General features: G+C 55.7%; 1 protein-coding gene across 1 annotated transcript; it reads left to right on the forward strand.

Annotated features, from left to right (window-relative positions):
• The first annotated feature begins 3497 nt into the window (after positions 1-3497).
• RTN4RL1 (reticulon 4 receptor like 1) lies at positions 3498-23241 on the forward strand. The gene is made up of 2 exons (XM_040082822.1): positions 3498-3725; positions 20010-23241. The coding sequence occupies exons 1-2, from the start codon at positions 3498-3500 to the stop codon at positions 21444-21446; spliced, it is 1665 nt and encodes a 554-aa protein (XP_039938756.1). The 3' UTR covers positions 21447-23241.
• Positions 23242-23531: the final 290 nt, after the last annotated feature.

Here is a 23531-nt window from a genome sequence, read left to right on the forward strand (position 1 = left end):
GCCCCCTGCACCCCCCCAGCGCCGCCCGCCCTCCTCATCCTCCTCCTCGTGCCCCGTTTCTCCTCTCCCGGGTCCCCTTTGTCGTTTCCAGTTCCTGGGAGGGGTGAAGGTTCTGCTGCCCCGTCACAGCCACGCGGGACATGAGCTGTGTCAGGCGTCAGCTGCAGGCTGGGGGCTTCCTCGGGGTGTGGGGTGGGCTGTGTGTAGGGCCGGATCCAACGTGGGATGAGTGTGTCTGTCCCCAGACTCTTGGAGCAGATCTCTTATGGACGGAGATGGGAGCCTTTGGGAGACCCCAGATAAAAACCTCTAAAGCTGGTGCTGGCTTTATAACCAGAGCCAAGAGAGTGTCTGTGTTTGTGGTGTGAGCAGGAGTGCCTCCTCCTCCTCCTCCTTCTCCTTCTCTGCCTCTCACCCCCTCAGCTGCATCCCCTGGTGTCCTCCAGAGACCTCCAGAGTTTGGGAAGTGCCAGCGCCAGGTAACTGGCAGGCTGGTCCTGGCAGTGCCAGCGCAGGAGCTGCCTCATTGCCCTCCAGCTCCACGTTTTCCGAGTTTGGATGGTCCCTGTCACTCCAACGCCAAGGGAGCCACCAGATTTCCTGTCACCCTGACCCAGCTGCCCCGCACTGGACGGTCCCCGTTGTGCCCACCAGCCTGTGCCAGAGGCGTAGGAGAGGGACCAAGCTTTGCCCCCAGCCAGGCATTCCATCAGCTTGGACCTCTGCATCCCCGTGCAGCCTCCTGCTGCCCTGGTGTCCCAGCAGGATGCAGAGGTGGCACACAGGAGGCAGAACCCAGGAGGGGCACCGGGCTGTGCTCCTCCGCCACCGCAACGTTTGGCAAAGAGTTTTTCCCATGGAAAAGTCGATTGTCCTTGGTGGCACCTGGGATGAACCCGCGGCTGAATTCCATCCCTGGGATGCGATGAGAGGGACGCCCACCCTGCCTGACGCCCCTGGTCCAGCGCTGCCACACCTCCAGCGCTGCAAAGCCTCAGCCAGGCTGTGCCTGAGGATGGGAGCTGCATCTACAGCTGGAAAACCACCACCAGGCGCCGGGAATGTGCATCTCCTGCCTCCCAGGTGATGCTGCTGAGCATCTTCCTGCAGCTCAGGGTCTCCCAGCAGGCAGAGGGCTGCAGTGGTGCCAGGGCAGGACTCCCCCCGGGAAGTGCAGCAGCGGCAGCACGAGCTGGGACAGCGGCGCAGGTCCTGCGTCACAGATGCAGCTTGTGGCAAAGTGCCGAGGAAGTTTTGCAGCAGCATTAGAAAATGTTGACATGTTTTTTGAAACAATTTCAGATCTGATATCTGCGCCAGATTGAGTTTGTAACCAGCTTTATTGTTTAAGCCTGCTGGGATTTCATCAAAGGCGTCTGCTGTTTACCCAGAACCATTTCATTGGAGAAAACAGCAAACAGACCTGCATTTCTATCTGATTTCACTTTTTCCTTTTCCTCCTGAATTTAAGTGCTTGTGAAAAGCATGGCTGATAAGGCAGAGCGCTGTGGATAAATCCCGAGGACTGGCGCGGTGGATGCTCTACCAGCTGCTCCAGCTTTATTAATAGACCGAAGGCAGTTGCTGGACCAGCTGCTGGGTGCCAGCCTGGAGCGAGGCACCCGCCTCGGGGGCAGCTGGATGTCCCCAGATGGTTTTGGGATCTCCATCCCCGCAGGCTGAGCCGAGTCATGACTCCTCAGGATGCCGAAGGCGGGGAAAGAGGATCCACGCAGAGCTTTTTTAATGCTTTCAGTGTGAATTTAGATTTAAACCGTGAGGGAGCTGATGCCTGTCCCTCCCCAGGGAGTGACCCCAGCAGGCAATGTGCTCTGTCACTCCCTGACAAGCCAGGCCAAGGCAATGCAGCCACAGGAAGCAGAGAAGGATGAAAGAGAAACCAAACTAGAAAGGGGCTTGGTGTAAACTGCATCAATCCTTCTCCCACATCCCTGGGGAATCCAGCAGCTCCCAGCCTGGCTGTGTCGTTTGCCCATTGCTGACCTTGGAAACACACTGGAGAGGAGGATTTGGGGCTTGAGACAGAGCCCAAGAGGGTTTTACAAGGAGCTGACCTGGGAGCTGCAGCCCCCTCTGCCGCTGACTGCTTTGCTCCAGGCATCTTCCCACAGTTGCATCCTGGTCACCCACCACCAGCAATGTTTACTCCAGGGTTTGGCATCTACCTCGCTTGTGGATGGCCTCGGTGGCTGTTCCCGCTTTTCCTGGCTTTTGGGACCGAGACACAACAGGCTGGGGTTGGTGGAGTGCATCCCACTGCCTTTCCCGGAGTCCCTTTGGCATCTGCCAGCTGTCCCAGGTGCTGGCATTCCCTGGGCAGGTTGTGCCAGCGGCTCCGAGGGCCGGTCTCGCCCATCGATCACACCTGCACGGTGACAATGTAATTTTTATCTCCAGTTGTTTATTTCTCCGACAGAACTACTTGTAAATTCCGAGAAGAATATATATCCCCGCGCGTGACAGATCCGGCACATGGCGATTAATCTGGCCCTCTTAAGACCTGAATACCAAAGTGTCCCAATGTCACTCCCAGACGGGGTGTCAAGCCCTGGGGCAGCACTTTGGGGATATGCAGGGACCCGGTGGCAGAACGTGCCCAGCTCCAGGCGACGCTTCCCAAATGCTTATTGCACTTCCTACCAGCTCGGGCGGTCCTTGGCTGATATTCCAGCTCTCCAGACTCAGGCTCCAGCTCCTCTTTTTGGGAGGTTTATGCAAATTGGGCTCTCTCTCTCTCTCTCTTTTTTTTTTTTTTTTTTTTTTTTTTTTAATTCCTCACCGCTGCTGCTCTGCTGTGCCCCAGATAGCAGAAGTGCTGAGGACAGGTGTTTGCGTCAGGTCCTGCGGCACCCGCGTCCCACCCGCCCGGCCGAGGGGAGGAGGGATGCGCCGAGGGGATAGCCCTGGGGGGAAAGGGGCAGGGAGAGGCCAAGGATGGAGAGGGAAAACTCCTCTAATGCCTGCACCGCGCTAGCGAGGATGGGCACTGATGGCAGAGCAGGTCTGCTCCAAGCCCAGTCGCGGCTCTGTCCCCGGTGAGGCGCAGGACAGGGATTGGGGTGTCAATCGGGGCTCTGCAGCATCCCGCAGCCCCAACTGGCGACACCCTCCGTGCCGTAAAACCTCTTATTTACAACGTCCTGCTCGGGAGCATCTGGGAAGCGAAGCGCGTCATTTCCAGGGAGAGCAGAAATGCTGCATATTTCAGTGTCTTTTGAATTTTTTAGGTTTCCCTGAACTGTGCTAATGGGTTGGTGGTGGCGGGGGGGAGGTGAGGGCCCAGCCCAGCTCCCGGCCTGCCTTGCTGCTCCGCCGCGCGGCCATCGCTGCATTGCTGCTCTTAAAATATTCAGCGCTGTTGGCCACAATTTCACAGCGGGTCAAAGCGCGCCGAGCCAGCAAGAAGGAGGGAAAGTGTGACAACGAGATTAACCCCGGCCCGGCAGGCCCCGGCCGTGCTCGGCAGGCTGAGCACGATGTGCTGCGGCCACCTGGTCCCGGGGGACCGGCAGCGAGTCCAGAGGGGCCACGACACCCAAAAATCCCTCTGGTTGACCAAACTTGCTGAGTCTTTGCAGCACCCGCGGAACGGTGAAGGGGCATTGGGAACATCCAGAGTGCTGCTGGGAGGACTGAGCATCCTCTCCTTCTCCGAGCTGCTGCCGTGCAGGAGCCTGGCGATGCAGCGCGACGAGGAGCTGAGGGTACCCCCAGCTCTTGGGGACTTTGCCGAGAGCCCTCAGCGCTTTTCAGCGCGAGGGGTTGTGGTTCCCAGGCCTTGCTCGACCGTGGGTTGGTGCTAGCTGTGGAGCAGCAGATTTACAATGCAAAAGAGCAGCTGCTGGAGCCCTGTTTGCTGACAGGGATTCAGTAATCCCGTGTCGTCAGCCCCGAGTCCGCTCCGCGAGTCGCTGGCTTTGGCTGCCAGGCTTTTCTGAGGAAAACTTCGGAGGCTGGGGGAAAGAAATGAAGCAAAGCACATGGTCTGTGCCCACCGTGCCAGGGGGATGTCTGTGCTGCTGTGTGGAGCCTGGGGTGGGCGAGGGATGCTGCCACAAGGAGAAGGCGCATGCCAGGCTCAGTCCAGGAAGCCACGTGTTGTTCAGAGGCTGGAGACCCCCAGGAACCGCCTGTTGCATGGGCTGCACGCCCTTGGGCTGGGATACCTGGCGTGGCCAGGCTGGCTGAGGCTTGGTCTTGTGTCTCCTGCACTTTCCCTGGATTCTTGGTGGCGTGCCACGACTTCGGAGCTCGCCAGCACCAGCGGGGACGGCTGCGCGCAAGCGCGGTGTCACCCGCAGGAAGCGCCGCGGCTGGTGGATGCTCCCCCGGGCTTTGAAGGGCACCGTGGCTGATTTATCAGGGCGTCTCCAGGGGTCGGGGTCACGCCACCGCTCTCCATGGACAGGAGGTGGCTGCTGGGCTGGGCGTTCCGGCAAGGAGCTGGCAGCGCTGTGACCATCCTGCTGTCCCAGGCAGCCGCCTCCAACCCGAAGGCAACCGGCGCCGTGGTGGCACCTCTGCCACTGCCTCACGCCCGCTCACACCCATTCATTCCCAAAATCACGCTTCCCGGGGGCGCGTGGGGGGCGTTTTTGTGTCTCTGCCAAGCTTGGGGCTGGACCAGCGGTGCCCTCCTTGTGCCAGCCCCGTGGTTGCCCTCCCGCGCCCTGTGCCGGCGGCAGGCCGAGCTCTTCTCCCTAATTCTCCTTCATCCCCGTTAATGTACCACCAGATGTTCTCATTATCCATTTAAACATATAATCCTCCCCCGAATCCCGCTAAGCTCCTGGCCTCCCCGATACCTCATGGCAGTGCGTTCCACAGGTTAATTATGCATTTTTAATTAATCACCAAGCAGAGAATGACCCATGAATGAGGGATATGAAGATCCTTCAACTGGGAATAGTTGGCAAATTGTCCCCAGGCGGGGCCACGCCGGTGTCACGGTCTCCTTGAATCACAAGACTAGCTCTAAAAATTCCTGGTTTGTGGATCTGACATGGCTGGGGCTTGTGACAGAGCTGTGCCTGTGTGGATGGGACCCCTCCTGTCCCCCTCCAAATGGGGAGGAACCACATCCCCACCAGAGCTGTCTGTGTCCCACCTGGAAGTGCTGGAGCGAGCGCAGGGAGGAGGAGGAGTGAAGCAGGGAGGGGGGGAAAAAAAGAAGAAAAAAAAAATCACATGTTGTTTTAAAAGGCATTTTTGAGCGAATGCTGAATAGGGTTTGGGAAAATTGCCTTAAAGGCCTGTTCTCTGCAGGGACGGAGCTTTTCATGGAGCAGGAGTATTCTGAAACTTAATTGCACATTTGCACGGGCTAGTGTTTTTATTTCTCTCAGGTCTCCGAGGTGGTCTTTGAAGATTGCTGTCTCTCTGTAATGGTTTTCTTTATCTCAAATAAATTCCGCACACCTGCGAGGTGGAGCTGCTTGAAAGAAATTATGCCGGAATTGGCTCTCGTTTTAATAAATCTGCAAATGGAACTGGGATGTGGAGAGGCGAGGCGGTTGGTGGGGCTGGCTGCGCCTCGTCCCTGCTCCCCACCCCTCCTCTCCCTTCCCTTCTCCACCAGCCTGCTCCCGGCCCCCCTGTGGGCCGGGAAGAGCGTGGGGCTGAGCAAAGCCGGTCCAGATCCTGCCTTTCCCCCCGTCAGGCACTGCTGGCACATCTGAGGGGGCTCCAGCTGAACGTCTGGCAGTGCAGACCCCTCTAATGCCCACCTGGCTGCCTCCTCCAGGAACGTGCCACCCTGGCACAAACCCATCTGCGCTTCCAGAAGCTGCCATTAAGATCCCGGGATCTAAACGCTCCCTTGATGGAGATGATGCCGCAAGCTGAATGCCCAAGGGGTATTCCCAAGGAATGTCCTAAGGACCCTCCTTCTCCGTTATCTTTCCTGGCCTCAGTCTGGAGCTGTGGTTTGCCCCGGCAGCTCCTCCTGCAGCCGCCCACCGCACGCTGCCACCGTTTCTCCTTCTCCAGAATCAGTTCCGCGGCTCCCCAGCTCACCAGGGGACGTTTAGCCAGCGCTCCATTTTGGAAGCAGCGCCAAACACCGGAGAAAAGCCTGCGGGCAGGGCTGTGCGCCGCTGCAGCAGGCAGACACAAATCCCCGGGCAGCGTGTGCCGGGCAGCCCCGGCTGTCAGGAGGAGAGGGATGGGATGGGCGGCCGCGGGAGTACACAGACAGGTTAATGGCAGCCGTGGATGCTGCACAATTGGATTTCACCTCCCCGCTTCTTAAGGAATCAGCAGCTCTCCCTCGCTGAGAAATCCGGCCGTGCCCTTTCTCCCCGCGAGCCTCGGGATGAACCCGAGGAAAGCTCACCAAGGGCCGTTTCCAGCCCTCCCCGCCCTTGCCGGGCTCCCCGCACACGAGGCCGCCCGCAGAGGCTGTGCCGCCTCCTGTGCGAGCCCCGTCTGCTCAGGCTTCAGGTGAACAAGGCGCCGGCGGGTTTTATTGCATTGCTGGATTTTGTTCCACTCTGTTATCCGCCGCGATTCAATTTGCTGCCGTGGAGGCAGGAGCCGGCGCAGCCGGAGCTCCCGCGCCGCTCCGGTGGGACCGTGACCTTGTCTGGGTGCCTCACTTAGCCCTCGGCTGGGTAATTCGGTGTCGCCGTGGGAGCTGGGCGTTCGCCTGCCTCCCACTGAGCATCCCGCCCTGGTCCCGCTCCCTTGCCTGAGCCAAATCCTCTCCCTGCTCCACTTTTAAGCGTTGACCTTGGAAAGGCTTTCAGGGAAAGCATCTGCCTTCCCAGCTCCCTCCTCTCTTTCCTACCTGATTATGTCCCTCTGTCCTCATCTCCCTGGCAGCTGCCGAGGTCTCGATGCCATGGGCGTCACCACAGCTCCTGAACCCCTGTGCAGAGCATTCCCAAGTTTTAGTCACACTCACACTGGCTCATGGTGTCAGCCCACCTCATCTTCCTCTCGCCCTGCTCTTGCACTTATGCAAAAAGCACCTAAGTTTCCTGAAAATGTAGTTTCTTGGCTCGTTTTCTCTCAGGACAGAAAGCTGCTGTGGCAGCAGAGCTGCCAACACCCCACCTTTAGTGCGGGTGGCCTCGGATGGGTGCAGCCCTGTGTGGTGGCACCGATGCCACGCCGGCACGGGACCAGACCCCAGCCCTTAACAGCGACACGGAGCCATTTCCGTTGGGAAACGCAGCAGTGAGGGGTCAGCGGGCAGAGCCCCCCAGGAAGGCTGTGGGAGCCTCGTTCTCTCCGCCTTGACAGCCACAGCTCTTCTTCCCCGCCGTCCTCGCCATTGCCTCTGCCCCGTGATTGAATTAGGGGGCTGTGACCCACCCCCCTCCCGCCCGCTCCCCGGCGCGCCGGGCTCAGATGCTGAACTCGAGAGCCATAATTTAATAAGTCTCAGGCAGACAGTGCTCCGATAGCCGTCGGGATCTCTCGCCTCTTCCCTGCCCAGCCATGCACTGATTGATGCTCCCAGGTGACGGCTGGGATTTTGCCTGGGATTTGTGGCCCTCTGGGATGATCTTTTCCCAAAGCGGGAAGCTTGTGGGGTGAGCTGGGAGCGGGAGTGGGGCTGTGCAGGCTGGGGTGAGTGTGGTGCTCACACTTCACCGTGTTGACCCTTTGTTTGAGGAGGAAGGAGAGATGAGGGGCAGAGGGACCCCATTCCTCCCTGCTCACTTCTACCTGGGCGCAACGAGTTAAAAGTTGCAATTAGTAAAGTGCTGACGGTGGAGAGGTGGGGTGGAAGCAAGCGGCACTAAATGAATCCTGAAAGGTTATTCCAATAAGCAGCAGCAGGGTTTCCAGCTGCGCTCACTTCCCCGGGAGCTGGGGGACGAGGGATGGGATCCAGGGTGAGAGGTACCAGGTGGGATGAGGGGTGTTATGCTGGAGGATGCTCAGGTGCCAGCAATGCCTGCTGGAGTGGAAAATACGGCAGGGGAATTGGAGCAGGAGGGGGCCAGGCCACCACATCCCAGAGATGCCCATCCAGGGGTGCGGTGTGCCAGTCCCGCCCGTTCTGTGCCCCCAGTGCCTTCCCCACACGGTCCAAACCCTGCCACAGGCGTGCAGCCCCGTGCCCCATGTGCACGGGGAGGGGTTTGTGGGTTTGGGGAGGGGTGTGAGCCACGCTGCTGTGGCAGGGAATCCTCAAAGCGTGGAGAGTGGTCCCTGAGCCGCAGAGGGGGCTGCAGGGGGAGCGGAGCTGGGAGCCGGGGAGGAGCATCCCGGGAAAGGCGCTCCTTGTTCTTCCAGCTGAGCAGACAGAGCCCGGGCAGGCGCAGGCAGCCAGCGGTGGCCTCTCCCTGCCAGACGTAGCTGTTCCAGCTCTCTCTGCTGGTGCAACACCGCGGAGCTATTATTAGACTCCAATTTTCCGTGGGTAGCTCTGAACTCCCCGGTGCCTCCAGCAGCTCGGCAGATGCCAGGGCAGGGCGGGATCTGCTGGCGCTGGTGGGGACAAGTGTCCCTGGCGAGTTCAGAGGGGTGGGGGTGGCAGGGAGGGGTGGCAGAGCCCCCCAGCACAGGGATGTGGAGAGCTGAGCACCACAGCCTGCTCTGGAGCCGCAGAGCTAAAGGCAATTAGTTGTCTCACGAGAGGTTTGGCTGATGAGGAGGGCACAGAGCCCCTGGAAATGCTCCTTGCTCAGTGGCAGGTGAGCGAGAGAGATGCTGCCCTAAGAGAGACGTGGTCTACAGAGCTCTGCACCTCAATGCACATCTGGATTTCACAGCATCACTCCAAAATGGAGCCACAGCATCCCCAGCACTGCCATCCTTGGCAGGAGGCACGTGGGAGCACGGAAGGGTTGTGGCACACCAGGACATCCCGTGCCAGAGGAGGGCTGGGACTGGGCAGACATGGCATCTCCTCGCTCCCACCCTCTCCCAGCCTGGTTTCCAAGCAGGAGTGTTTAAATGCCTTTTATGTTGTGACTCAAATGATGAAAGGCCTGAGAATGGGACTAACAAAGATGAGTTGTACTTCAGAATAAAAAAAAAAAAACCATGAAAGCAGCAGATGCTGTCATAGGAATAAATTGTATCAACAGCGATCAGATGGGAAGTGAAAAGTCAGAATGGAGTTGCTCTGTCTTTCACGCTTCCAGTGAAAATTTCTGGGTCCGTGAATTTAGCCAGAATCAGGTAGGATGAAAGACTTTGTCTGACAAGGCATTTCAAAGGATCTGGGAGCCTCCAGAGATGTGGCCACTTGGACAGGGAATAGGGGCCCCTCAGTTTTAATGAGCATTTCAGTTGCCTTCCTTTATCCTTCTGCCAAGATCTTATTTTTGTTTTCTTTCCTTTCCCCTTAAAACTGCCGATTTCCGCTCTTTGCGGTTTGTTTTAACTTTGCAAAACGCGCATTCGAGCAACACAACACAAGGAGGAGGAGGAGGAGGAGGAGGAGGGTAGAGCATCCCCATCACTCCATCCAGCCCACCCTGTTGCCTCTCACCATAAACCCCTCCTTGCTGTGGCCAGCCCGGGTGTTTTGGCCGCTGCCAGTCGGCGCCGCCAACCTTCGGCGTCCTCCCGGCCCTGCAACGATTTCCCATCTCCCCATCTCCCCTTCCCGCAGCGACAGGATCCTACAGGGGCTGTAATTAATAGAAATTAGACTGTCAAGACCTCGCAGGCCCCGTCCCGTAATTACTTGGCCTCGCTGCGTTGGAGGCACAGGGATCGGCGGCGGGCTCGAGAGCTGCCGGTGATGGGAACGCATCCCGTTATCAAGCTATTTTTATTAAGCTTTTAATGCAGGCACTTGCGTAGTGCTGGGGGATGTGAAGCATCTCCCCGAAGTCCACTCCCGGAGGGACGTTCAGGGGGATATTTTGGGATGGAATACCGGCACTGGAGCTAGACAAAGCAGGATGTTAAGCAGAGTGCCGTGTCCCGAGCGCGTTCATCCGCTTGCGCGTTAATTCCCAGCACCCGGCTGCTCGGAACGTTCAGATTTCGGGGGCTGGCAGAAAGCATTGCTGCTCAGTCCTCAGGTCCCCCACGTCCCCGCACACCCCAAAAGCTGTGTGGGAGAGTGACAATGCCCAAGATCCGACCGGGCATGTGGCATTTCCTGCCGGCTCATTAAGCCTCCAAATGGCCCCGGATGCCGGGCAGAGGAGCGGCGCAGCTCAGCCATTCACACCGCTCTGCTTTCATCGCTGCCTTTTTCACGAGCTGGTAAAAAGTTCAGTGCAAAGCACAGGAGAGGGCCCTGAAAGGCAGCAGTGCTCATGACCCAGCATGCTGGCTCACGTCTCCAGCGGGGACGGGGCTTTGCCGGCATCGGCGGTGCTCGCTGGGCTGGTGACCCGCAGGGACGCTCACTTGGAGCGAGGAGACCAAGGGCACAGGGAAAGGTGCTGCTGCCCTTTCTGGGTGTGGGAGAGAGACCTGAGGCTGTGGGCTGGGCTCCAAATGACGCCAACACTTCTTTTTCGGCTGGGGGGAAGAAAAATGTGACAGAGCCGGCAGCTTTGATGCCTGCCCGTCCGTCTCCTTCCCCCCTGCTGCAGGCGGAATGATGTGCTGCTGAATGAGGAAGAAGGTACACGACAGGCTCCAATTTGCCCTCTTCTCCACCAAACACAAGGACATCCAGTGAATCTCAAATGCCTAGAGGCTGAAAAGGGATGATGAAAGGGAGCCCACGCGGCACGGCGCAGAATTCGCTCGTGGATCTCGGTGGCGCAGGACGCTGCCGGGGTCGGGACCTCGGCAGGATTACAAGTTTGTAGGACTAATGCCCTCCCTTTTAAGCCAGGCTTGCATGAAACCATCTTTGCCTCCCCGTGTCGGGTCGGTGCCCGCTCCCGGCTCCAGCCAGGTGCAGATCCACCCAGCGCGTCCCCGCTTTTCCACAGCCTCCCTTTTTTCCGTCTCCAGTGGATGTGGGCCGGATGGGGCAGCCGAGCGTGCACTGTGAGCCTGGGCAGCTGTCACTTTGCTCTTCCATCTCATATTTGCTCTGTTTTGGCTGTATTTCTGATCCTAAATAGACCCTCCGCCGCTCCCGGCCAGCTGCTGGCAGGGAAACGGGCTGGTGAATCTGCTTTCCCTACACACGAGCTTGTTCAGCGTTTGATACCGATCTGGCTGGTGCTCAGCTGGGGTGGGTTTTGTCATTTCATCCGCAATTGTTTTGCTGTAAAGCACCTCGAAGGGTTCGCTCCCCGGCTGTTTTACAAAGGACACCGTTCTTATTACTGCTGTGAATGAACCGCTTTGCATTTCTGTGAATGGGAAGGAAAACTTGTCACCTCAGGACAAAAAGGGAGTGGAAGTATCTGATGATCCCCCGAGACGCCTCAGACAATCCACTAAGCTCAAGTCATCCTCCCGTACTTCTCCTTCCTCGGGGGCAATTGGAATTATTAGTTCCCTCCTCAAGGACCTCGAGATCTCCCTGTCCTGTGCCAAATTCTATCCCGGCTTCACCGCAGGCTGCCGGCAAGTCCTGCCAGAGCCCTGTCCTGTGCTGGGGACCAGCAGAGGATGCCTGGTGCCTGCTGGGGGTCAGGACAGCAGTGCCTGAAACCCTTATCCATGCCTGGAATCCTGCTCAGGGTGTTCCTGGTCCATGCCATTCTCTCCTGGAGAAGCAGGAGCATCCCGGTGTCCATTGACACCTCCAGCCACAGCGGCCCCAAGGATTTGACTCATCCATGCACAGAGAGAGCTGTGCCTTTCCCTCCAGCATTCCTGCACTCCAAAAAGGTCCCAGTGGCCTTTGAGATGCGCAGTGGGGTGGGACAGGATAAACCCTGCGGCAGCAGGGAAAGGAGACCCAGGGAAAGAGGATGGTGTGTCGTCTCCCCTGATGTCCAGGGACTGCACATGTGGGAATGGTTGCACCAAGGGAGGTTTGGACTGGACATCAGGAAGCATTTCTTCACTGGGGGGGGTGGTCAGACCCGGGAACAGGTTTCCTGGAGAGGTGGCTGCTGCCCCAAGCCTGTCAGTGTTCCAGAGGCATTTGGACAGCACCTTTAATAACAAACTTCAGGTTTTGGGCAGATGTAGGTCATTGTAGGTCCCTTCCAAGAGAAATATCCCATCCCACCCCATCCCATCCCACCCCATCCCATCCCATCCCATCCCATCCCATCCCATCCCATCCCATCCCAATGATCCAAGTGCTGCAAGCAGCAGCCCAGCCTCTGATTTGAAGAGTCTCCTCCCAAGGCTGCCCTGAGGTACTGGGGTTGTTCCCCGTGCCTGCAGCTACAGGACCAGCAGCATCCCACTGCACTTTTCCACCAAGGGCACCCCTGCCGTGGAAGGTGTGCTCAGAGCTGGGGTTAAGCAGAGCAGATTATACCGGGAGAACACACTCTACACTCCCTCTGCTTCTGCGTGCGTTAGCCCTGAAAGAAGCATTTAAATTAAGCAAGTTTCTATAGCCGAGTTTCAATCCCACAGCCACTTCCACCATTGACCTCCTTTTCCCCTCTTTTTCTCTATCTTGAGAGCAGGAGGAGGAGATGCAGACAGAGAGGAGTGCTAATTAAACAGGGAGCTCCACGTTAGGGTACAAATCCTCTGGACTAGCACAAACCCTGCCAATTTCTGTATGTATTTATTATTTTTTCAGCACAATTGTAATTTCCAGTGGTGCCTCCAGCACCAGGAGAGAGTTCAGGGACTGCTCTTGGAGAGGATTAGCACGCTGGAAGCATTATTGCTTTCCTTCGCTGTGAATTCAGGAGTGATTCCCTGACGGCTGCACTCTATATAGAAGTGAATCGGTGCTAATTTGTTTTTGAGGATCACACATCCACCAACATGTGAAAGACAATCCTGCTTCTCGATGTATATTTTGAGCCAGTGCTACAGCAAACAACAGAAAATAAGCAAGCAAAGGAAGGCAGACCTCCCTCACCCGGAAAGCCAGAGCTGGAAAAGAACGGACTTTCTTTTTTTTTTTTTTTTTTTTTTGCCCGTGTGAGTTGGTTCTGCATCTTTCCAGAATTATTTTGGGTTTTGGCCCTGCTGCCCACGGCAATAGAGAGCAGGGGCTTGGACAGCTCTCACATGGAAAGCCTCAGGGACGCTCTGTTGGACGGGATGTCAGAGAGACTGAGCATAAAAGGCTCCTTATTTTTATTTTTTTTTTTTTTTTTTCCCCTGTTAAATCATCCTCGAGTTTAACTGCAAGAGAGGAATAAATGAACTAATTGAATCTGTAACTATGGAGGGACTGGGCACCTGGCAGGGGAGCAGCAGCCCCGCCACCCATCGCTCCTCTCTCTTTATTTGTGTGATTCAGAGGGACGTGGTCCGTGGGGAGATATCAGAGCCGGCTGAAATGGAAGACAAAGCTATTGTTTCAAACAGAGTTATCGATTTTTACATTATTACACTATGAAATTTATGGTCTGGTTTCAAGCTGCAATAGGAGTTAATGACCACCATCCAGAAACTTCCAGGTGACCTTGGCCTTGACTTTGGTGGAGGAAGGTGAACAGCTCCAGCTACCAGGTCAGCAAATGTAAATTGAAGTTGCGACACCCTAAAGGATTTGATTTTGGGGTTCTTCTGGCCCCGGGTCTCCACCTTGAGCTCTCAGCAAACCCCAAGCTGGTTGACAGCCGTGATGGAGTGGGGAAATTGGACCTTCTCAGCTCCAAACCAAAGCTGTTCCTGCTGTTAAGCCACGTTTTGCCCCCATCCAGAAGAACCATGATGTCCCTGCAGCGCCTGAGCACAGCTCTCCATCCTCAGCTGACCTCCCAGCACAGCTCGGCTGCCCAAGGGTTTGCTCCTTTCAGTCACAGCTGGAGAAATGCAAACCAAGGGGCTCTGGGATGGGTGAGGAGCACCCAGGGAGAGGAGGCAACACAGCCCAGAGCAGGAGAAACCCCGTGAGAGGGGAGAGCAAAGGGCAGTGCCCAGAGCAGGCAGCTGCCTGCAAAGGCCACGGCCCGTTCCTGATTCCAGCCCTCCCCTCTCAGTCACAGGAGGAGGATTTGCCTTCAGAGTGGCCAAGAGGACATTTGTACCAGTTAACACGTGAGCTACTGGTGCCACAGAAGTGTTTGCAAAGGCGCTCCCCAGTCTACAGCCTTTTCCTGGCTTTCCTTTAAAAGCTACCTCCTCATGCATCTTCTGGCACCGCTCTCTTCCCTAAGCTTTCCTTAGCGCTATTCCTTCCAAATTTCCTTGTATGCTTCTTCCTGTGGGAACAGTGTTTCCATTTGCCAGCCAAGGAAGGCAATTTCCAGCTGCTGGAGAAGGATTTTTTTATTTTTTCCTTGTAGTGCCATCTCGCTGGAACATCCCTGATGCTGCACCCCGAGCTAAAGTCGTGTGAAGCCAGTAGCCTCCAAGCTCATCTTCTGCCTCGGAGGTCATAATTGCCATTAAATCACAGCTTGCCTAACCAAATTATGCAAAACCGAAATTATCTCCAATGATTTTTATGTTGCTGAAATGTTCCAGAACTGCCGGGGTGATGACTGGGGGATTGGGAGCAGCTGTCACTCCATCAGAAACCGTAACTCCCAACAGCTGGGATCTGTCAGTTATTTATGACACCGGTCGCAAGAAAAAGAAAGGAAAAATAAAACGATGAAGGTGGATGGGTGGCTGCCACTCTCTGGCTGAAAGGCAGCTCGTGCAGGAGGCAGGGCCTCGTGCTGGGAGCTGCAGCTGATGTTTTGGGAGCAGCCCCGGCGAGGACGCTCCTGCTGCAGGACGGCGGGGCAGCACCGAAGGGGCTTTGCAGAGAGGCTGAAAGGGAGCTGCTGCTGGCTGGGGAGTTTGGGCTCTGTGACAGTCAGCATGGGTGTGTTTATTTCATCCTCTGTGTTGCAAAAAAAAAAAAAAGTCTAAGGAGAATAAGAGGAGCTAAACCCTGCAGCTGCTAAGCACAGGTCTGACACCGCTTTGTCGAACCGTCCCAGATCTTGAGTTTGGCTCTTGGCTCGTGCCCAGTTGCTTTTGCTACTCTGTCCTTGCCTTTCGTCGTCCTTCACTTGGCTGATGAAATTGTGAGCATTTGAGGCTGCTTTTTCTCCCTAAACAACAGTTTCTCTCTGCGTGAACATCCGATTCTGAGGTCCTTCCCAAGTTTCAAAGTGTACTTTCCCCCTGGGGGTTGTAGTCATGCCTTCGTGCACCAGCTCGTTAGGGGTGGATTTTGAAAAATCCTTTGATAGATCCAGGGTGGGAACAGGCAGGAAAATCTCTGTCTAGAGCTCGGTGAGGTGCTGGTGTTAGAGCAGGTGTGAGTTTGGCCTCAAAAGAGGGTGAGTGATGAGGGAGCTTCTCCCTTTTTGATAATCCCGCCTGCGAGCAGATGCTTCGTCCCCACTTGTAGCGCACTCCGGTTAAGTATTATTATTTATATTATGTAGCAGCTATACACAGTGTTTTATGGCAGTAAAAATACATAAATCAGCAACCAGAAGACGAGGGCTTTGCTCTAAAGAGCTTATAAATCTAGCAGCTTGAGCAGCCCCGGTAATGGACACAGTAAGCAGGCAGTCAAGTTGCATGTAGACATGAGCTAAGATGGGTCTCCCAAAGCAGATGGTGGGTTTAGGAGAGATTTGGAAGAGAAGCAACCTGCTCCATCCTCGAGAGCGGATTCTCCTGCTGGAGAATTAGACAGGCTCTGACCCATATAAACTTGTCCGGGTGGAGAGGTGAAAGCATCCATCTAAGAGAAGCAGCTCACCAAGAGGGACCAGGCACGGGGTGCTGGGTTTTATGGCAGGGCTGCCTTTTGGGGTTGTCCTGCAGGTGCAGCTCCCCCAGGGACAAACCTCTCCTTGTCCTAGCTGATGTCTTGGCCTCCAGTCTCAGCCTCCTAATGGAAGTAAGTAGCATAATGTTCTAAAGAAACCGAGTCCCTGCCTGGCTCGGAGGTACAGCAAAGCGCTATAAACCTTAAAAAGCAAGAAAACTGCCAGGGCAGGAACAGCTGGCTCTCTGGAGCAAGTGGCACTGCAGAGTCAGGAGTCCCTGCCGTGGTGGCAGAGAAGTGCTCCAACCCCTCAAACCGTCCGTCTTTGATCCTGGGTATCAAACCAGCATTTTTTTTTGTTTGGTTTGTTTTGTTTTGTTTTGTTTTGTTTTTAATTTCTTCCTGTGCTGGCACCGGCCTGGGAGGAACCCGGTCTGGGCTGGAGAGAGATGTGCAGTGTCTGGCCGATCACGCTGGCTCCGGGCGTCTGCATTCTTCTGGCTGCTTTCAGGTCCTGCACAAATTGAGGCTTCACGCTAAATGCATTACGCTGTATAACAATTAATCCCGTGCTACATATAGAAAGTCCTTACTCATCAATAATGCATGTGGGAGGAGTGATTTTCACTCTGGGTAATAAGGCTAAGACAATGGAAACAAGCAGGTAATGGAGAACATTTATAACGATGTTAATCTAATAATGAGCCTAATGCTGTTAAAAGTAAGACTGCAAACTGGACGCATCCAAAGATAAATTATTTCAAGCATTCATTAACTGATGCCTAATTAATGCCCAATTAGAGGGATGTTACATGGGAAATGGTTTGGACAGTCAGACGAATTCATTCCAATCACCGAAACCTCAGTCAGGAGCAGGAGGCAGCAGAGGCCGGGGTGACACAGCACGTCAGTGCGAGAAAGGCAGGAGATAAACGCCCCTTTGCTGGTTTTTATCCGTGTCAGCGGGGATTTGGTTTTACTCACTTCACCAGCAGGTTTCTGGAGGATTTTTCCGTGCTGCTTTTGAAGCTCTCCCTCCCCGGTGAGCTCCGACACTCCGGCTGGTGACCCTCTGTGCTTCTCACAACCTTTACAAGATGAAGTTGAAAGGGCTGAGTCAGGAATAACAAGTTAGACAGGGTCAAACTCTCGGGAGATCTGGGCTGGGGCTTCTCAGGAGGCTCCCGAGGTGTTTTCCAGTCTGGGAAGCCCAGTGGGACCCAAGTGCTCCTGGCTGTCACACCCCGGTGGGATTTGGCTGCTGGATATCCCAGTCTGACATCAGCAGCCTCAGGAGCTTCATGGCTCCGTGGCCTCTTTGCTTTTTGGGGGTCTCATTCCCAGATCTAAACTGGGACCAGTCCCAGAGCACTAAGCAGCCAGCAGGTTTTACAGGCTTGGAGGGAAAGCTTCCTTGATGAGACCACAGGCCTCGTGTGCATCCACTGGGCAGTCCAGACCTTCACGGAATCACAGATTGCTTTGGGTTGGAAGGGACCTCAAAGAACATCTAGTTTCATCCCTGCTGCCGTGGGCACCTCCTACTAGATCAGGGTGCTCCAACTTCCATCCAGCCTGGCCTTGGACACTTCCAGGGATGTGGCAGCCGCAGCTTCTCTGGGAAGCCTGTGCCAGGGCCTCAGCACCCTCTCAAGGAAGAATCCCTTCATTATGCCTAATGTAAACCCACTCCCTATCCAAGTCCTGCTCTCTTGTTCACCCTTTTTTTTCTGTGCCCATCCTTCTGTTTCCATCCATTCTCCCTTACTCCCAAGTTGCAATTAGGGGGAAAGACATCCCTGTCTTTTCTTCCCACCGTCCTCGGGGAGCTGAGGACCAGCGACAACCCCAGCCTATCCTCACCACCATCCCCGGCTGCAGGAATCCCATCCCTGTCTCCGTAGGAACTCCAGCCACTAACTCACAGCCACCTGTTAATTAAAGAGATGGACTCAGTTCCCTCTGACCTTTACCTCCGGAGTTATCCCTGCAGGCAGCGAGCTGTTAAACACCGCGTTCCCTTTCGGCAGGAGCCTCTACCTTGGCCGTGCTCCAGGGAGGCCTGGGCTGCCTGGGTCCATCACCACGCGTTGCTAACAGCCTCCTGTCATCGCCATCCCTACACGTGAAATCCTGTATGCTCCCACGTCCCTGCCCGGCTCCGCCTCCTGTCAGTAATCCCGTTAGCCTGGCAACTGTCGTGTCACGGAAGAGCGCATAAAACCGTTGTTTTGGAAGCAATATGTAATCTTCCAACCTGCTGCGCGTAGCTGGGAGATGGTTTATTGATTCAGACCCTTGTGATTTGGTATTTGCAATAATGGGCTCTGCATGTGGGAGATCGTCACAGCACTTGCGCCTGGCAGGGTTTTACCGATAAACATCAGGCCTACGGAAGGCGCCGCGCTCCGGCGTCGCCGAGGTAAGACGGGGGACGTGGAGCCGTCCCACCTCGGCGAAGCACCTCCTGGAGCTGGGAAACCCCGGCAGAATACATCTGCAAACGTCGCTTTGCCTCCCCCATTGCAGGGCAATCACAATATCCTCAGGATCCCGCCGCCTCCCGGGCTGTGAGTGGCAGCCGGGGCTCCCGTTTTGGCAGGGTAGTCAGCACGCTGCTCCCACCAGCGCGGCCCCTCGCTCATGGCGCAGAGGCACGACAGCAAAGCCAAAATGCTACGGCAGTGACTCGGAGAGTGTTCCTTTTCCTACACAGCCGTAGGAGTTGTCGCGAATTCAGCGTTCCCGACTCACCAGCCCTTTTTGGCAGCGGCGCGGGGATGAGACATCCCTCCTGGTGGCCCGTGCTTCGTTTCTGAAGGGCAGCGCCTGGAAGTCATCCCCCTCATTCCCATTCCCGTTCCCAGGCAAGGCTTGATCCGATGCTTTGGGCAGAGATGTTATTTTATTTTTTTTTTTTTTCCCTATTAACCGCCCAGGCAGCGATGACTGGCTCTTACTGGTGATTTATGGAGAGTCTGAGTAACCCAGTTTATCTAAAATATCTGGCAACTTTGCCTCGAAAGGATGGGTCTAGATGGACGGGTCACCTGCTGTTAACCGAACGGCAGAAGATCTCCATAGCAGGGAAAAGGCAACAGCAAGCATGCAGTTATATTTCAAACACAATTAATGAGAAAGCAAGTGAGGTTTTTGTGCCTCCAACTTGTGTGAGGCTGTAGGCACTGAAAAGAGGGACTGTAAAAGCCCAAGGGGTCCCAGCTCTTGGACTAGCTGGTGATAACGACGTGGGGTAATTAGAGATGAACTCCACTTCCACTCTCGTTTTTCAGATGGTTACAAGCTGAGTAGGACCCGTGGGCAGGATGGCACCGGCAGCTGTGCGCTGCTCCGGCTGCTACTCCTTTTCCCCGTGAAGTCCAGAGGCAGAATTCATTAGACATGAGCAAATTTTGCATGTAAGAGGGAAAAAAGCCAAATCTAGGAGGAAAATCTGAATGAGGAATGACAAGTCTGGTGCAGTGAGTCTGAAAAGCCACTCGGCGCAGAAGGAATAGCCTGAAAGCAAGCCTGGTGCGAGGAGTGGGAGCGAGACGGGAGCGGTGAAACCGGAGCTCTGAGAGCTGAGCAGAAGGGAGGGGATGATTCTGCCTCGCTCTCTGCTGCTCTGCTGCGAGAAAGCCCCGGTCACAGGCACGCACTGTAGCATTAGAGGATGCAATATGCTTTGCCACAGGACATCCATTTAAAAATACGTCTGAGCATCCCACTTCCGAGCGGAGTTTTCGGCTCAGCCTTTCCCACCAGCTGCTGACAACGTTTCCCTGTAAACCGCTCGGGTTTCGGGGTGGAGGGTGACTGTGCGACTGTAGTGAAAGGAGACGGTGGGGATGGAGCTGTGCCTTTGTGGGGAGTGGGATGCACCGCACACCTGTAATTCTAGGTGGCTCCCTGGGAATTGCCGAACCTCTGCAGCTTTTCCTCTCCGATACGTGCAGGCGATTTAACAGATGCGTTTCAGGGGGAGCTGGGGGCACCCGCGAGGGTTTGAATTTCCTCTGCTGGCTCTCGCACCGCCGCGTTTCCCTGCCTGCAGGCAAAGGGGGCTCTGCTGCCTGCGCTGCCAGCGTGAATTCTCGCCGAGAAAAGTTTCTCCTGCCCGTTCCGGGCTGGGAACACAACCAGCCGCCTGTTGCGGGCAGGGAGAGGAGGCAGGGAGTACTCCATACATCACGTTTTAACTGCCGTGGGTGATGAGCCTACTCATCACAGCCGCGTGGGTAATTCATGAGCAGAGAGGAGGGCTGAGCTAATTGGGGGCGTTTTTCACCCGGAATAGTCTCCGCAGCAGCGATGGGTGGGCGGGAGGTGCCCGGTTCCCGCTGACGCCGCTCTCCCCTCTCTCCGCACAGGGGGGTTTGCGGAGCTGCTGCTGGTGCTGCTGGGGCTGAAGGTGCCCGGTGCCCTGGGCTGCCCCACCGACTGCGTGTGCTACCCCTCCCCGATGACCGTCAGCTGCCAGGCTCACAACTTCGTCACCATCCCCGAGGGCATCCCCGAGGACAGCGAGAGGATCTTCCTCCAAAACAACCAGATCACCTTGCTGCTGCGGGGCCACTTCAGCCCTTCCATGGTCACCCTGTGGATCTACTCCAACAACATCACCTTCATCGACCCCAACACCTTCGACGGGTTCGTCAACCTGGAAGAGCTGGACCTGGGGGACAACCGCTACCTAAGGGCTTTAGCTGCAGACACTTTCCAAGGGCTGGTGAAACTCCACGCCTTGTATCTGTACAAGTGCGGGCTGAGCTCCCTCCCCAGCGGGATTTTCGGTGGCCTCCACAACCTGCAATACCTTTACCTGCAAGACAACCACATCGAGTTCCTTCAGGATGATATTTTTGTTGACTTGGTTAACCTCAGCCATCTTTTTCTCCATGGAAACAAGCTCTGGAGCCTCCATCAGAACACGTTCAGGGGACTAATAAACCTGGATCGGCTGCTCATCCATCAAAATCAGCTGCAGTGGATTCATAGGCGGGCTTTTCACGACCTCCGAAGATTGACCACCCTTTTCCTGTTCAATAACAGCCTCTCGGAGCTGCAGGGGGACTGCCTGGCCCACCTGGGAGCCCTGGAGTTCCTCAGGCTGAACGGGAACCCGTGGAGCTGCGACTGCAAAGCCCGTTCCCTCTGGGAATGGCTGCACAGGTTCAGAGGCTCCAGCTCCAGCGTCATCTGCGAGTCCCCCGAGCAGATGCACGGCAAGGACCTCAAGGTGCTAAGAGCGGAAGACTTTAGGAACTGTTCAGGGTCCGAGTCGCTCCATCAGATGAAAACACACACCTTCTCCACGGCGGACAGAGGAGCCTCCAAATCCCACCACCCTCACCACTCCTCCAAGGAGAAGGGGAAGGAGCGAGGGGCTGAGAACAGTTTGCACAGCAACCAGCCCGCCGGCCCCCCCGGCTCCCGGCCGGGCTACCGCAAACCCGGCAAGAACTGCACCAGCCACAAAAGCCGTAACCGAACCTCCAAACCGGTGTCCTTGGGGCCGCGCAAAAACGGGCAGGAGGTGCCGGACTATGTGCCTGATTATCAGCACAAATACAGCTTCGGGGCCGTGCCCACGCTGTCCCCCAAGCGCAAGGGTAAGTGCACCCGGCGGACGCCCATCCGCCCGCCCAGCGGCGTCCAGCAGGCCGCCGGCTGCCCGGGGCTCAGGGCGTCGCTCCTGGTTTTTATGGTGGTGTTGGCGGCCGTCATCCGCTGAGCTCCCCCCTTCCCCGGCCGCGGACGGAGCGGAGCTGTACTGCCACCAATCTACAAAGGACCAGAGTTTCTTTTCTTCTTCTTTTTTTGTACGTGGCTCAAGCGTTGGCCTGGCGAAGGGAAGAGCGTTGTCTCGGCTTCTGAGGGTTGTCTCCGTGCCCGGCCGGACTGTGCCGAGCGCAGCGGGAGCAGATTAAAAGGCATTATCACACCCTGTCACAAACAGCCTAACCGAGCACCTAACAGCAGCAACAACAAGAAAAAAGCCAAGCTTACAAAAAGCAGATAACGGGGACTGTAGCCAATTCGTCGGTGACAACACCTGGACAAACGGACTGTATCCACGCTCTTGTGAAATCCCGTTCGTTTGAGAGCGCTCCGAACGACCCCTCCGATTACCGAAAGGAACATAATTGCTGTAAAAACCATCACCGATTAAGCCTACACTGTTTCTCTCTCAAAGTGAGTGCAAGGACACTGATGCCGATGTAATAAGGACATTTGGTTCTCCCACGTTTTAGCCCTTTTGGCTCCAAACCCAGAGGCCAAAGTTGGCTGGGAATCTCTTAGAAGACAATCTCAAACCCCTGAATATCTCAGGCATTACAGCAGAACAGGGCTTGCCTGCTGGGCTTGGAGTAGCCAACAACCAAAGGAAAGACTGATTAGAGGTGGAGTTAAACAAACAAAGGGAAAAAAAAACCAAACCAAACCCCAACAAACCCAACACCTAAAGAAATGAGGTACCCGCAGGAGGTGTGTTTTTTGTAACCATGTTCACACATCTGAGGAAAAAAACCCCAAAAATTGCACAGGCTCCCCCTCTTCCCCTCAATTATCCATATGTATGTCTTACAATGTTTATAAACTATATGGAAACTGTATCTTCAGAACTAAGGATTGTATTATTGAATTTATAGCAGACCAGTATATGATTTTTTTTTTTCTTTTTTCCTTGAGAAAACAAACCGGCAGCAGTGCCTACAGATGCTGAAAGCCATCGGGCGGGCTCAGTACACGCAGGGGAACCACGACGGACCAACGTTCTCAGCAATTCAGAGCACTAAACTTTGGCAGGGGTAGCGGGGAGGGGGGTGTGGTTGTGTGCGATGCGGCGAAGTCCATACCCAAGAGAGCCAAAATTCACCCTCACACCCTAATTTGTAACTGGTGGGGTGGGGGGAGAGACAGAGATTAATTAGCCCAAATCGATAGAGCCATAGAGCTCTGTCTCCGGAGAGCACTCCACGGCCCCGGGGAGGAAAGGGGCTGGATTTGGGGCTGGAGGCAGAGAGGGCGTGAGGACCTTTATAGCTGGACTAAGGTTTTCACTGGGGCAGCGAGGAGCAGCTGCCAGGCTGCAGACAGACCTGACAGAGTCAGGAGAGGTTTTGTTTCTTAAAAGGAACAGATTCTTGAAGAGTCAGAGAAAGGGGAAATTACAGCTTGGAGAGGACTGGCACGAAGCGCGGTGCCCGAGGTTTCTGGTCCGTGGCAGGAGAGAGAAATCCGTGGTCCGAGAGAGCTGTACAAAGGGGTTGTGGGGAGGTGGAGGGGAGGGAGCAGAGCATCCTGTTCCACTCCTCCTGGGTTAAACCGTGTGCTGGAGGGATGTGTTTGCTGGTCGGGGGCATGGCAGAGACGGCAGCTCCACCGATGGCAGCCCCTGGGCTCGGGGAGGTTGCTGCCCGAATTCTGCAGCTGGTGTTAATTCCCTGTCAGCGTGGATATGTGAGACCAAACAGACACTGAAGTTAATGAAACAAGGGAAATAAAAGTGATCTTGGACAAGAAAAGGCTTCTGTTCTTTCCGTAACCGTATCTCAGTGGCGGTAATTCCGAGCCTGTGGCTCAGGTGTGGGGCTGGAAATCCTGAAGAAAAGAGCTGGAGTTTCCCATCAGACACACATCATGCTCCAGGAAGGATGGGCCAGCTAGGGAAATCTGCTCTCCCAACCACTGTGGGGAAAGGGAGAGGCTACCCACACAGGGGCAGATCCCTTGGAGGTATCTGGAAACCGAAAGGGAAACTCCCACTGAAAAGAGAAGCAGCGAATTCCCCGATGCACTTGTGTTTACGAGCAGC

The sequence above is a fragment of the Hirundo rustica genome, chromosome 19, assembly GCF_015227805.2.
Source record: "Hirundo rustica isolate bHirRus1 chromosome 19, bHirRus1.pri.v3, whole genome shotgun sequence".
NCBI lineage: Eukaryota > Metazoa > Chordata > Aves > Passeriformes > Hirundinidae > Hirundo > Hirundo rustica.

Bases quoted from the DNA above. Each gene is read 5' to 3' on its own strand.
- RTN4RL1 (XM_040082822.1), top strand. From the start codon at position 3,498: ATGTGCTGCGGCCACCTGGTCCCGGGGGACCGGCAGCGAGTCCAGAGG. The intron at 3,726-20,009 runs GTACCCCCAGCT...CACCCGGAATAG, and splicing joins AGCGCGACGAGGAGCTGAGG to TCTCCGCAGCAGCGATGGGT.